This window comes from Protopterus annectens, chromosome 4.part0 (genome assembly GCF_019279795.1).
Source record: "Protopterus annectens isolate FY-2018-M chromosome 4.part0, PAN1.0, whole genome shotgun sequence".
NCBI lineage: Eukaryota > Metazoa > Chordata > Ceratodontiformes > Protopteridae > Protopterus > Protopterus annectens.
The window spans coordinates 1,404,740,586-1,404,754,813 of record NC_056733.1 but is presented as its reverse complement, the minus strand read 5'-3'; the positions used below and the strand labels follow the sequence as shown (position 1 = coordinate 1,404,754,813).

At 43.6% G+C, this 14,228-nt stretch overlaps 1 protein-coding gene across 1 annotated transcript in view; it reads left to right on the top strand.

The window, feature by feature from the left end:
* JADE2 (jade family PHD finger 2) overlaps positions 1-14,228 on the top strand; it is a 1,051,451-nt gene that overhangs the window by 819,958 nt on the left and 217,265 nt on the right. The window contains exon 6 of the mRNA XM_044069238.1: positions 5,029-5,240. Coding sequence (XP_043925173.1) covers positions 5,029-5,240 — 212 coding nt within the window. The remainder of the gene's footprint in view (positions 1-5,028; positions 5,241-14,228) is intronic.

The following is a 14,228-nucleotide window of genomic DNA, read 5'->3' as shown; positions in this document are numbered from 1 at the left end:
GCTAATCCAGAGGTCATCTGCCACGGACCTAAAGGAATAAAAGCAACTACAGCTAAGAATCCCACCCCCTCGGACAGGGATTCCCGAGCGTTAGACAGATGGGGTAAAAAGTATACACGTCTGCAGCTCTTGCCATTAGACAATTAAATTGTCAGTTCCACATGCTGACATAGCAGCAACATACTGTGGAACGGGTCTATATTATAACAACGAACAATCAGATGATCAAACGTTGTTATATCGACCGCTAAATGTCGAAAATCCAAAACAGCGAACAACCAGAACAGCAAATTTTTTCCCAGGGAAAAAAATCGCTGTTCCCAAAAAAAAAAAAAAAACACTAAATAAAGTGGGGTGCTTCGCCACCCACACCCCTCCTACTTAAATATACCAACTCCAAGATCACACTACAGTGGTGGAAACGGCACAAGCCGGCCCAGCAGTTTCTTTCCCTGGGAAAAAAATTGCTGTTCCGGCTGTCTGCTATTTTGCCGGTTCGACATGTAGTGTTCGCTCTAACAGTGTTCTATCATCTGCTCATTCGCTGTTCTAAAGTAGACCGTATGGAACTTAAGTAAAAATTATCTACCTTCCCTGACTGTGCAGAAAATAAAGAATTACAGGAGCTTATGCATTCTGCAAGCCAAGTCAGCAAGCATGTGGGTTTGACGCCCTGGAAGCATCTTGCAGGGCAGCAGTCACAGCTTCTGTACTTAGAAGGCATGCCTGGCTTAAGGAACAGACCTTGCCAGACCATGTAAATCAAAATTATTGGACGCACCTCTGAACAAAGACAATCTTTTTGGCACCAAAGCAGAAGAGGTTTTAAAAAAAGATGGAAGAAAAAGCTAAGTCTATGCAGACAGTCAAAGATTTTTTGCAAGTACAGCCTCCAAGATTCAGTAGGCATTGCCCCTCAAAACATTGGTCCTTTCCAGCCCCCTCAAGGCCACCTCAGACTAGACCTAGGGGAAGCAGACTCCCCAGACAACAGTCTCAGGGTATGCAGAGATCTAAGCAATGGAGTACCTCCACTTATAAAACAGGGAGTGCTAAGCCACCCCCTTATGGAAATAAATCACAATGACTTCTCAACTCCCCTCTCACGTCTGCCCAATTGCTCGTGCCCCTAGGAGAAAAACTTGCCTACCATGCAAAAAACTGGGCCTCCATCACCAACGATTGATGAGTCCTCAACATCGTATCCCAGGGGTACAAATTTATTTTTCACACACTGCCAACCCCAAAAGAGTTCCCAGGTCTTCCTCCAAACCAGTGGGCAGAGGCACAAAACCAAGTTCAGTCCCTGCTCTCCATAAGGGCAATTCAGCCTGTTCCTGTAGATCAGATAGGCCTAGGTTTTTATTCCCGACTTTTCCTGGTACCAGAAAAGAGGGCACCTGGCGACCAATCTTAGATCTATCCATTCTAAACACCTTTCTGGTGGTACCGAAATTCAAAATGCTCACCCTACAGCAGCTTCTCCCTATGCTGTCCAAAATGTCTGGTTAGCCACCCTAGACCTAAAGGAGGCCTATCTGCATACCCCAATCAGGGACTCCTGCAGGAAATACCTACGTTTCAGGGCAGGATCTATGCATTATCAGTTCACTGCACTTCCCTTTGGCTTATCCACTGCTCCCAGAGTTTTCACAAAGTGCCTGGCTCCAGCCATTGCCTTTTGCAGACAAAGAAATATTCAAATTTACCCCTACTTGGACAACTGCTTGATTCAGGCAGACAGTCAGGAAAAGCTGTTGCAGCACCTGACATTTGTAAAGGACCTTCTAACTTCACTGGGATACACCATCAACGAAAAGAAATCCAAACTAGTCCCCAATCAAAAAAATTGTTTTCCTGTGAGCAAGCTTGGACACAACATCCCAGATGGCATTCCTTACTTAAGAAAAATAAGCCTATCTGACAGGCTGCTTCTCTCAAATGGCCACCAGAATCCAGTTATTCGCAAGGAAAATCCTGCAAGCTCTATGGTTCATGGCCTCCTGCATTGTACTAATTCCATATGCCACACTGCATATGAGGAAACTTCAGTGGTACTTAAAAAGTCTTTGGTGCCAACATTCTCAGGACTTGGAAACTATCATACCTATGATACCTTAAAGAGTTCCTTTGGTGGGCAGCAGCATGCAACCACAACCAGGGACTTCCCTTTACACAACCCCATGCCGCCCAGACCCTAACCACAGACTCATCAGACTATGCCTGGGGTGCACATCTGGACGGCAGGTACATTCAGGGCCACTGGAGCCCAAATCCCATTCATCTGCACATCAACCAGAAAGAGATGCTAGCTGTTCAGCATGCTGCAACAGCTTTCAGATCCCAACTCTCTCCGGGGCCTCTTCTAATCAAAATCGACAGCACCACTGTGATGTGGTACATCAACAAGCAGGGGGGAACCCACTCTTACCCACTCTGCAGGCTAGCCATGACCCTTTGGAACACAGCCTCAGCCATGCATATTCACCTGCAAGCCCAATTCCTGCCAGGCAACCAAAACTCTCTGGAGGACAACTTAAGCAGAAATCTCCTAGACCCACACAAGTGGCAATTAAACTATAACACCTTTAGCCTTGTGACCCAGAAATTGAGTACCCCGAAGGTGGACCTATTTGCCTCCCCCTACAACCACCAGCTTTGCAAATTCTGCACCAGGGAATCTCACAGAAAAACCTGGAAAGTGGATGCCCTCTCCTTCCACTTGGAAAACCTCTCAATCTACGCATTTCCCCCCTTCATCTTCTTACCAGAGTACTACTCAAAATATGGGAGGAGAGACCAAGGGCAATCCTGATTGCCCCAGACTGGCCACGCCAGCACTGGTACCCACTACTGCGCAGTCTGTCTCGGTTGCCTCCGTGGCACCTCCCTCAGATTCCAACTCTCCTGACTCAGCAGGAGGGAGAGTTCTTGCATCCACAATTGCACACCCTGAACCTGGCAGCCTGGCTTATTCCTTGACTTTTCTTCCAGTGGCCAGCATAAGCAGGCAGGTCCTGGATGTTACACGTGAAGTCAGATGACCCAGTGCTAGAAAATCCTATGCTGACAAGTGGAAGAGGTATTGTTCCTGGATCCAGACTAAAGGAGCTGAACCAGCACAGCCATCCTTACCTCTCATCCTGGGTTACCTAGCAGACCTACTCCAGGGCCTTTCCTTCTGTTCCATTAAAATCCATGCCTCTGCCATCTCTGCACATTACAGCACTGAGCCACCTCTCTTTTCACACCCTCTCATCAAGTATTTCCTGAGAGGGGCTAACAACTTAAGGCCTCCAAGAAGATCCCCTACCTCTGCTTGGGACCTTAACTTTGTGTTGGAAAAGCTCACCCCCCCCAACCTTTCAGCCTGCAGCTTCATCAGAGTTAAAATTACTGTCTTGAAAAACAGCCTTGCTTTTGGCCGTCACTTCAGCTCGAAGAGTGTCTGAGCTACAAGCACTTATGGCTGTGGAACCCTTCATCATTTTCCATGCTGACAGGGTCTCCCTCTGGACTAACCCAACTTTCATGCCTAAAGTGGTGTCCAGTGTGGCTCTCAACCAATCTATTCATTTGCCCACCTTTTTCCCTAAACCTCAAAATAAGGGGGAAAGGAGCCTGCACTCTAGATGTGCATAGACAGCTTAGATTCTACCTGGATAGCACTAAGCCCTGTAGGAAATCTGACCAGTTACTAGTCAGCCTTGCACCAGGGGCAGAGGGCAAGGCCATATCAAAACAAACCATCTCCAAATGGATAGCAAACTATATCCATTTCTGTTACAAACACCATGGAAAACCACCCCCACAGGGGGTCAGAACACATTCCACTAGGGCAACTTCGACCTCTACAACCTTTCTTAGAGGAGTTCCTACCAGGGACATTCTGGAAGCTGCAACATGGAGTTCTGTTCATACCTTCACCAAGCATTACCACCTGCCTATCTTTTCCAAATCCAGGGTGGGCTTTGCAACCGCAGTCCTGCAGGGCATCCTAGCCAGCCCCCAGTCTTCTTGACTGCCTCCACCCATTCTTCAGCTTTGGGAATCAACCCAAATGTGGTGACTGCAACAGTGAAACATGAAGAACATAGTACAGTTGTGTACACTTACATAAATGTAGATGTTTGAGTGTATTCACTGTTGCAGTCCTAGTTTCCCACCCTCCAGCCCCCAGGCTGTTGGTATTTACTTTTTACTGGTGGTGTTATTCCACAATAACTTGGCTCCCTATTTGGGGGCTCCTGACATTTGGGGCAAGAAAAACTGATGTAATAGTGTCGGCTGCCTGTTTTTATACCACTGACTACCTGTCAGTCCTGAAGCTACAGCAACCGACGCAGAAATACTAAGCCTCTGGTATTCAGACCGACTGAGGGCTACCCCTGACAGGATAACCCAAGTGTGATGACTGCAACAGTGAATACACTTGAACATCTGCATTTATGGTAAGTGTACACAACTGTACTGTACTTATGTCCTTACTAGCTTAAACTTAGAAGAGTTCTTTGTATAGGTGGGACAGAGAGCCAGAAAAACACTGTAAGATGGATCTTCAAATAACAGACATTTCTGGTTATAACTAAGGATGAAACATTTTTTTAAAAAAAGGTGATTAATCACAGAGCAGTAAGTACAGGCTAAACTATGTGAAGCATAAATAATTAAAAATGAATACAATCAGCATATTGGTTTACTTATAAAGATCATTCGGTTAGTAGTGCGCTGCAGAGGATTTTGCAGGCGGCAGGGATAACCATTTTTAGCTGCTGTCTGCTTCTGTCTGATAAATATTTATAACCCATCTTTTCATGCTGACAGCACTGCTGTAGCTCATTCTTTCATGCTCACAAAACCCTGAATGCTGAATAGACTGTTGTGTGACTTATCAGCTGAAGCTGGTTTCATGTGCTGGCCTGTATTAATTCCACTTGGATTTGGTCTGCCCTGAGAAAAGACTGTTGTCTCGGTGGGACCATGCTGGTTAACAAAAGTCCCAACTTAGTTTCTACTTTCTGTGTTTAGGTTTACCGGAGCTGGATGAGAACACCATGGAGAGAGTCATTGAGGCGTTTGAGAGGAACTGTTTTGAGAATATGAACCTCGCCATTGAGACAGAGGAGGGTCTCGGAATTGAATATGATGAGGATGTTGTATGCGATGTTTGTCGTTCCCCAGAAGGAGAAGATGGAAATGAAATGGTTTTCTGTGATAAGTGCAATGTCTGTGTTCATCAGGTGAGTTTTCTTAACACTCGACTTTGAGAAGTTTGTTTTCTGCCAGCTGTCTTGAAATCTGTAAAATATTTCATGAATAGAAGTATTCCATTGAAGAGCTCTTCAGTGAGAAACAGCTGAATTTTCTGCAGTTTTGAGTGTTATTCTCTCTTAAGTGCATGAAGAGTCGAGAGAGATAGCAAAGTGCTTTGAAGTATGACCCGCATAGCCTTTGAGTCAGATGACAGGAAAGTAGATCTTGCCACATTGTCTCATTTTCATTTTGTAATGAACATTATAAACGGATCAGTATTAGCTAACCTTGAAATGAAATAAAAAGAAAACTGATGTGGAGAAAAGTTAACCTTTTGTCAGCCTGCAAAGAAAAATCAAGGATGTAACATAGAAAATGCAACGTAGTGAATGAAGATACAGTTTCAAAATTGTTTTGACTGTTTCCTACTCAAGCATCACATATTATATTAATCCAGTACTTTTGTCTTCATGTTTCTAATAATTATTTTCTTTAGGCTGGTATTTTGCTCTCATGCATGTTGTAGGTAATGGGAAATGGGAGTTTGTATGCTGTCACTTCTATATTTCTGAATTGTATGTCAGTAATGCTGGTTCTTAAAATTACAGCAGCCTTTCAGTTTAGGTTTGCAACAAAAGTGACTATACCTTTATCATTTTTTATGTACCTGTTTTGTGTTTCCTGTATCAGATACTGTACACTTAATTATTTTTAAGTGCTATATTCAGCCCACTCATTTTTGGTTTGTCAGTATTTGAGGTGTAAATTTTACTTGCACTGTTCGTGACACGGTACTCAAGTTGCGTAGGGCTGGTATGCATTAAAAACCACAGATTATGGCCTGTGCAATTCTTACAACTGCATCAGGCCCATTCATAATGTAGGCATACTCTGCTGCATGCCTTGAAGACTCCAGTTGAGCAATAGTATTCAAATGGTGGCTGGCAGCAATGTCTTTGCTTCACAAAAGTGTGACTCATGGGGGAAGTCTGTAAGGGAGACTGAAGTTTTATGTTGATGAAGTCACAGACCCACCACACTTTCCAGATTCTGTTAACACCTGATGTCCCCAAAACAGAGCAAGCTATAACCATTATGAGACTAATTACATCAGCATAATCAACCCAAAGGGTCAGAAAATTGCATAGAACATGATATGAATGTCTAGAGTATAGGAACATCAGTTAGCTACCCAAAGTGCATACAAGTAGTGTAGCAGAAGCCACACCTATCCTGCTCCCCGCACAGTGATGTTAGCCATTGCCCACACTTGATCCCTTCATTTTAATATTATGCAGTGTGTGATTACACCACAGACGTGGCCAGGGAAGCTGAAACTTTTATGGAACACCATTGCTTATGTCTATAGAAGAGCATCAGACAGGGCAAAAGCTTGCAGTACCATCTACCATGAGTTATGTCAGTAATAGGGCACATTACTGGAAGTAGGGTGAAAAAAGGTGAAGGGGCAACAAAACTTGGAAGGTCTCAAGCCCATCAGGGACTGAGTGGCAGGTTTCTGAACTGTTCTGTGAAATAAATAACATGCTGTAAAAGGTATTACAAACTTATCTTGTCTTTCAGCAACAATAACACTTTGATTAGTATGTTTAGGCTGCTTCTGACTTACATGTTTCAGTTTTCTTGTGGTCAAGAATAAATATACTATTTTGTTGTTCATAGGTTGGTACTAGGCTATTGGCCCTAGGGCCTATACAAGCCTAGCCATAACAATTCCCTGGCTATTTCTTCCCACAATATTTACTTCCCTGGACCCTTGTCTAACAGGGCGACTGATGTGATCCCCGGGGTGAATTTCCTATCTCCCATCCAATCGTCAAGGTTCCTTTTGAAGAGGGCCAAAGAGGTGCTCTGCTTGACATATATGGGCAGTCTATTCCAGAGTCTGGGGAGTCTCTGGGTCAGGAACCTATCCCTCTAGCATGTTTTCTACATTGTGATGACCAGGTTTAGATCCCTGGAGCGTGTGGCTCTGAGGGATTGGGATTTCTTTAAGTGGAGCATGTCCAACAGCTCTGGGTTTAACATGGCCTTGGATGTTAAGCAGAGATCACCTCTGAGTAGACGATATGCAACAGAGTATAGCTGGAGTTTTGTTAGATGGTCAGCATAGGGCATCTGCTTTAGGCCTGTGATTCTTTTAGTGAGGTATTTCTGCAGCCTTTCCAGTTGTTGCAGATGTCTTGAGAGGTACGTACCAAACGGGGCGTTGTATTCTATAATGGGTCTAATGAGGGATGAGTACAGTGGGACAGTGACCTCCTTTTTTCTGGATGAAAAGCCCTTAGTGATGAAGTGTGCCACATAGAAGGATTTCCTGACTGTTGTGGCAATGTGTTTATCGAAGGTGAGACCACTGTCCACCTGTGTCCCTAAGGTTCGTATCACACTTTCAGTGTTTAGTGTACTGCCACCAATGTGGTAATTCACAGGTACATGTTTTTTTCCCAAAGGGGATAACTGTACATTTCTTGGCATTGAGCTTGAGCCCATGGCTCTGGCACCAAACATCTGTTTCTGTAAGGCCCTTTTGTAGAATATCCACATTATTTGGGGATTCAAGAATGCCTCCCAGTTTGTGAACTTTGTTAGCCAGAGTCCCTTAGTGTTGGCCTGTACTTCAGAGAAGTGTGGTAATGGTATCCCATAGAATACAAGGCTGTAAAATAATCTGAACAGAAGATCTGTGACACAAAAACAATGAGTTTTATGTGATGTATTCAAACCTTTACATTTACCTTGATGGCTTGTTGCATCGTAAAATACATAAAGATGAGCAGGTATAACAGTGAACCAGTTTTACTATGCTGCACTTCCAGCACTAATGCTGCTCATAGTACATGTCTGTGTACCATGTTCTGATATGAATACAGAAAAACACTTGGTCTAATCTTCCTAATTCCTAGCTACTTCTAGGAAAAAACACAGTTCTAACATACTACTTACATAAAGAGAACATAAGGCAGTGCTGAGTTGGATGTTCAAGACAAAAATGCTTAATGCCTTCTGATTCTCTCTGTTTAAATTGCTATTGCAGTTCTGATAAACATTACATCATCTTTTTACACTTTCCTGGTGGACACACATTAACTGCATTTACATTCTTAACATCTCCCTTTAGTTATCTTGCAGTTGGTCAGGAACAGAGCAATAAAAATATATTTGCGTGTTTAAATCAAGCAATTTAACTCTTGGTTAAAACAATAGAAAGAATTTCTTCATCTAGACTTTTTGGCACCACTGCTACTTCAAAGGGTCACCACATGCTTTACTTTGGTCGGTGGAGTGCACTGTTGTCACATTTATTTTCAGTTCCACATGTAACCGTATTTCTTTACATTTAAGACAACAAGCCTGTAGTTTGCATTATATTTACAAATGAAAGAATTATCTGCAAAATTCTGTCTGGCTAGGCTGGCAGCCTTCACCCTTCTCTACCAGTCTTCACAATGAAATATACCAAGTAGAGGTTCTTCAGGGAGAAAATTCCAGCTGCTCTTAATAGTAAAGGATCTCTCAAAAGATTAGCTAAAATGGCGGTGGTGCCTCTGTATCACTTGTATCTTACTTTCTGGAGCTTTAGGCAGTAGGTAACAACTGGGAAGTTCCATCTGAAAGGTATTTCTTGGCATAACTGTTGAAGATGTTTAGTTTCCAAACATGTGACATGCATGAACCATTAGTTTGCTATGACATCAGTAGACCAGATTATGAAGGTTCATTTGCTCTGCTTTCAGATCATGAACCAAGTGTACATCATTGTACTGTTCCTCTCTCATGCTGTAGAAGCGCTCGGACCATTCTTAGCGTTGCCTGTTGTCATGAGCTCACCAGTATAGTGTTACCTTCAAGTGCTGGCTGATTAAACCAACAAGTCAGTGCAGCTAGAAAGTGAATTAAAGCTTTTTCCTCAGTGTAGGTAAAGTGGCTGTTATGGTGAGGAGCCAATGAAGGAATTAGCAGGTAGGTTCTGTGTATGATCCTAGGCAGGATTCGGAGAGGTAGAGGGATTCCTGTGACTACTGTATCATCAAACAGCAAAGCAGACTGGCTGCTCCTGTGGCATAGAGGGATAAAGCCCTAGCTATAGCCTGGGTGACCCAGGTTCTTTTAGCGACTCAAGCAACTGATGAAGGGGCAGAGAGGGATTGACAGCGCCCATCCAGGGTGGGAGGGCATTTGTTGATGATGCTTCCTAAGGGGAGGCATGCTCCAAAAGAGGAGAGTTGCCCTCAGAGGTATACAGTGAGCATGGGAAATGGAGTGGGTAGGGCATATGACGGAACCCCCCCCCCCAGACAAATGGAAAGACTGCCAAGCCTCCAGAATGCCCTTAGGATCCACTACTGTCCCCAGCTGTAAGTCCAGAAGGCCTGGTAGTCCCAGTGTTGAATTGAGCACTGGAGAGCTAGGTTGGTTGAACAAAGTTAAGGGGGGACAAAAATGAAACGGCAGAGCAGACTCTTCTCCTCTATGTGGTACAGTGGAACTTGTAAGTCCCTTCATAAACCTGAATTTATGCTTAACCTTTCTGAAAAATTCTAAATCTTGGAATATTAAAGTTAGACCTGGTCCAGGCACTGGTACCCTATCTTCTTATTCCTTCTAACCATCACTTGCTCCTAGTCTTTCCATCTCAGGCTGATGAAGGGATTCCCTCCTCCAACCTTCTTCTCAAAAGCAATGCTTGGGGTTTCTGTGTTGCAGTTTTAAAATTTGATGAAGGCTAAGAGTAGTCATTATCAACCTGAGGAGTCTGAATAAAAAGGTTGTATTCTTCTGCTGAAAACCTGGCCATGCATCAGTTTGACTCATGGCTGAAACCTAATCGAATATTCATGAGTTTTACCAAAGGTAACTGAGATTTTTAGATATGATCAAGAACATTGTTGGTGGAAGGGCTTACTTCTTCTTCTTTGTAGTTCTTTACAGGTTACTTTAATGGCCAGTTTTCTCTCTAATGAACATATGCCAAACGGAGTGGTTGCACAGGTTTGTCTTGGTGATGGTCCTTAAAGCTTTGTCTTTGCCACCTGTATTCCTCCTCCTTAGTTTCTACTGTTTTGGAATCCTGTTGTGGTTGCACTTGATGAGAAACAGCATCATTTTCATACAAAACTGTAATTTTAATATGTTTGGTCCCTTCAACAATCACCTTTTACAGCTTAGGTAGGAAGTGAGTTGAAAACTAAATGAAGAGACAGGGACAGGGCCTGAAAAAAATGAGAAGGCCAGCTGCCAGCCTGAACTTTACTGGACTATTGTCAGTTTAAGACTGGTTAATCCTACTGCCACTATATGTAAAACTGCGGTAATAAATGTTTGTTTTGTGACAACCAGTAACATAGCTAAGGTGGGGCAAGAGGGACAACTGCCCCAGGTACTAAGTGTTGGGGGAAAGCAGTCAGCCGCTCCTGATCTCTCTTTAATGCAGTACTGGCTTTTAAAATCCAATGATTGGTGCCAAAGCCTTGGATTCAAACTGGATGCTAAAATATGCATTATCATCCCCTTCTATAAAAACGATATCCCTGAAGACGGTCATATAAATAATAATACCCTAAGTAACAACTCAGTAATGAGAGACATGGGAACACAAGTTGACTGTAGCCTAAACCTTGACTGGGAACAGAAGTTGACTGTAGCCTAAACCTTGACCAACTTGTGTCTACTGTGGTGAGGAATAAACAGAAGCCAGCACTCAAAAGTCCATGAGCCAGGATAAATATAAATTTATTTAAACCAGCCAAAAACAGACTGGTTTTGGCATCAAGCCTTCACCAGTGTTACTAGAAAACCAGAATATCCCACCTTAAAAAGCAATGGGACTACAGTGTTTGGTTAATTACAGTTGTTCACTAAGTCCAGGAGAGAACAACCCCCACCCTTTAATAATCCACATTTCTTCTTTTCTGTCGCACACCTCATTAGAAAAGGCATTGCCTCAAGATTAAAAGAAGTCATAACACCCCTATACTTAACCCTCATCAGGCTAGTAATGGAGTACATTGTTTCCTTTGGTATGTACCTTACCAAGCACCTGCAACAACTTGAGAAACCTCAGAGATTTCTAAGAAAATTCAGGGTCTCCAGCATATCATACATTGATAGACTGAAGTCACTGTCACTGTACTCAGTAGCATACAGACTACTTAGAGGAGACTTGTGCCTGGCCTACAGAGCAAATTCGAATCCAAACCTAATGGAAATGCTGCACATCCGCAAGTCAAGTGGGACAGGGGGTCACCCACTCCAGGGACCTTAACCTGGCCTGTGACATAAATAGAACCTGCTGGAGAGACAGATATGTCTCTCAGAGGTTGCCACTCCTACTCCTCTGGAATAGGCTACCATTTGATATCAGACAAAAGCTCCTCGATTACCTTGTTTAAGCATAGCCTGGATTGACTGGATAGGAAACTGTAAATTCTTGCTGGGGATTTCACCTATGACCCTCCTAGATATGTGCAGTCATTGCTAACTAAGATCTTGAGTCTAGGCAAGATCATTTATATTGAGTTTCTCTAGTATTATATTGGGCACACATGTCTTGGCTTATAAAGACCTTTGGGTCAATAGTCCAGTTCTGATAAAGAATCTTTGGGTGATTCCTCCCAGATTCCCTCTCCCTTGGATTACGGTTCTAAGGATTAGAACTATATAGCCCAGATTCTCCTTCTGAAGAGATTTCCTTTGGGGATACTGTTCCCGTATGATTGATTTTAAGTGGGACTGTACCCAGGTATCTGATGTTCAGAAGAGGTATTATGAACTCCCTGAAATAGTCTCCCAAGCCCTCTGCTGTTCATCCTGTTCTTGCTGCCTTGTTGGACACTTTTTCTGCAATTTGTCAGGCTCATGGCTCCCAACCCCCCTGCTCCTGCGAAGCCTAATAGGTTTTATAAGGTGCCTGATGATTGTAAATTTCTTTGCAGGTGCCCCTTGGCTGCCCCCCCTGTTATTTCTGTTTCTTCTGATAAGCCTTCCAAGCTTTTGCCCTTTACTAAACTGCTTCCTTCTGAAAAGAGCAGCAGGGCCTTGGTGAGACTGGCCAAAAAGGTGTACACTGCTACTACTTTGGCCTTTCGGGCTGTGAATTACCAGATTCATATGACTAGGTGTGTTTTAGCCCTTCTTTCTGAGGCTTTTTGGATTATTTCAGGTGTTCCAGTCTCGGAAAGGAAAGCTTTGGCTATTTCTTTGTTGGGGTTTTTCTCTCGGGTGGCTCGCCATTCCATTAAGTGCAGTTATGGTGCTGCTGGTGCTTCTTCTAGAGCTGCTGCCTTTGGCTCTGTCTTGAGGCATTATTACTGGCTTCGCTTTCAGCCCTTGCCTGATGATATTAAGGCTAAATTGGTGGATGCTCTTCCTAACAATAAAAATCTGTTTGGTTCTGCTGCTGCTGAGCTTTTTAAGTCTGTTCAAGAGAAGGGCAAGGCCATACAGGAATTGAAACACATTTTTGTTTCCCCGTTACCAAATTTCAGAGGAATTATCCTTCTAAACCTGCCCTTGTCCATAGACAGTCTTGTCCTCCTTCCAGGGGTAAAAAGGGTTCTAGGAGAGCTCCTTCTGCTAAGTCTATTCAGAAGCTGCTTCGTCTAGACAAGCCAGGATCTGTCTAACTATCTTCTTCCCTCATCTCTTCGTCTTTCTTTGTCCCTTCACAATTGGTTGAGGATCACTCAGGATTCTTGGGTTCTGTCCATCATTTGCCAGTAGTATTTTTTGCTCTAGAAATCCCTTCCTTCTTTTCTGGGCATTCTTCAAACTCCTCAAGAACAGCTACCCTTTTTTCCAGAGTGTTCCAGAGTCTGTTATCTCAGGGCAGTATCCATGCAGTGTCTACTTCTCAAAGAAGAAAAGGGTTCTATTCATAGATGTTTTTGGTCCTCAGGAAAGAAGGCACCTGGAGACCCATACTGGATCTTTCCCAGCTCAACACTTTTCTGAAAGTCGCATCCTTTTGAATGTTCTCTCTCCAGACCCAGTTTCATCTTCTTCTTCCTCAGACTTTCTTAGTCTCTGTGAATCTCAAGGAAGCCTCTCTTCACATCCTTATTCATCCCCTTTTCAGGAAGTTTGTGCATTTCTGTGTTTCTTCCTTGTATTTTCAGTTCTCTGCTCTGCCCTTTGGCCTTTCTACTTCTCCAGGGATCTTCACTAAATGCCTCACTGCTGTGATTGCCTTTTGCATGATGAGGGGATTTATATTTTTTCCTACCAGAATGACCTGCTTGTTCAGGTTTCTCTCCGGGGACCCTCCAGCAACTTCATTATGTTGTTTGTCTCCTGCAAAGTCTGGGATTTACTATGGACTTCCAAAAGTCCTTCCTCACTCCTTGTCAGTGTCATGTTTTTCTAGGCTGCAGGCTCCAGATCATCCCTATGCTGGCTTCCCTACTGCCTTCCAAGGCTCTTACTCTAATTGTTTAGTTTGTGTATTCTCCTGCTGGTCTCATTCTCCAACAGGGAGTGTCACAGGGCCCTGGGTTACATGGCCTCCACTATCCTTGCTTCAGTCAGACTCCATATGAGGAAACTTCAGTGGTTCCTGAAGTCAGTTTGGTTTCAACATTTTCATCCTCTGGATTTTCTATTTCCTCTTCTTCCCATATCTTAAGCTAGAGATTCAGTGGTGGATCCACAAGCTGTCTCTTAATCCAGGTCTTCCTTTTCAGCCACCACTCCCCTCTTATGAGCTGTTTTCAGATGCCTCAGGCATGAGGTGGGGTGCTTCCTTTGGTCATTTTATCAGATGACAGACCATATCAGTCTCAAGGAGATGAGAGCACTCCTCCTTGCCCTTCAGGCCTTCCATTCTCCGTTTCTTCCAGGTCCTTTCAAGATTGTTAGAGACAATACCACAGTAAAGTAGTACATCAGCAAGCAAGGGGGGACATGGTCTTACCTCCTTTGCACACTACCTCTTCAGGTTTGAGATCTAGCTGTCC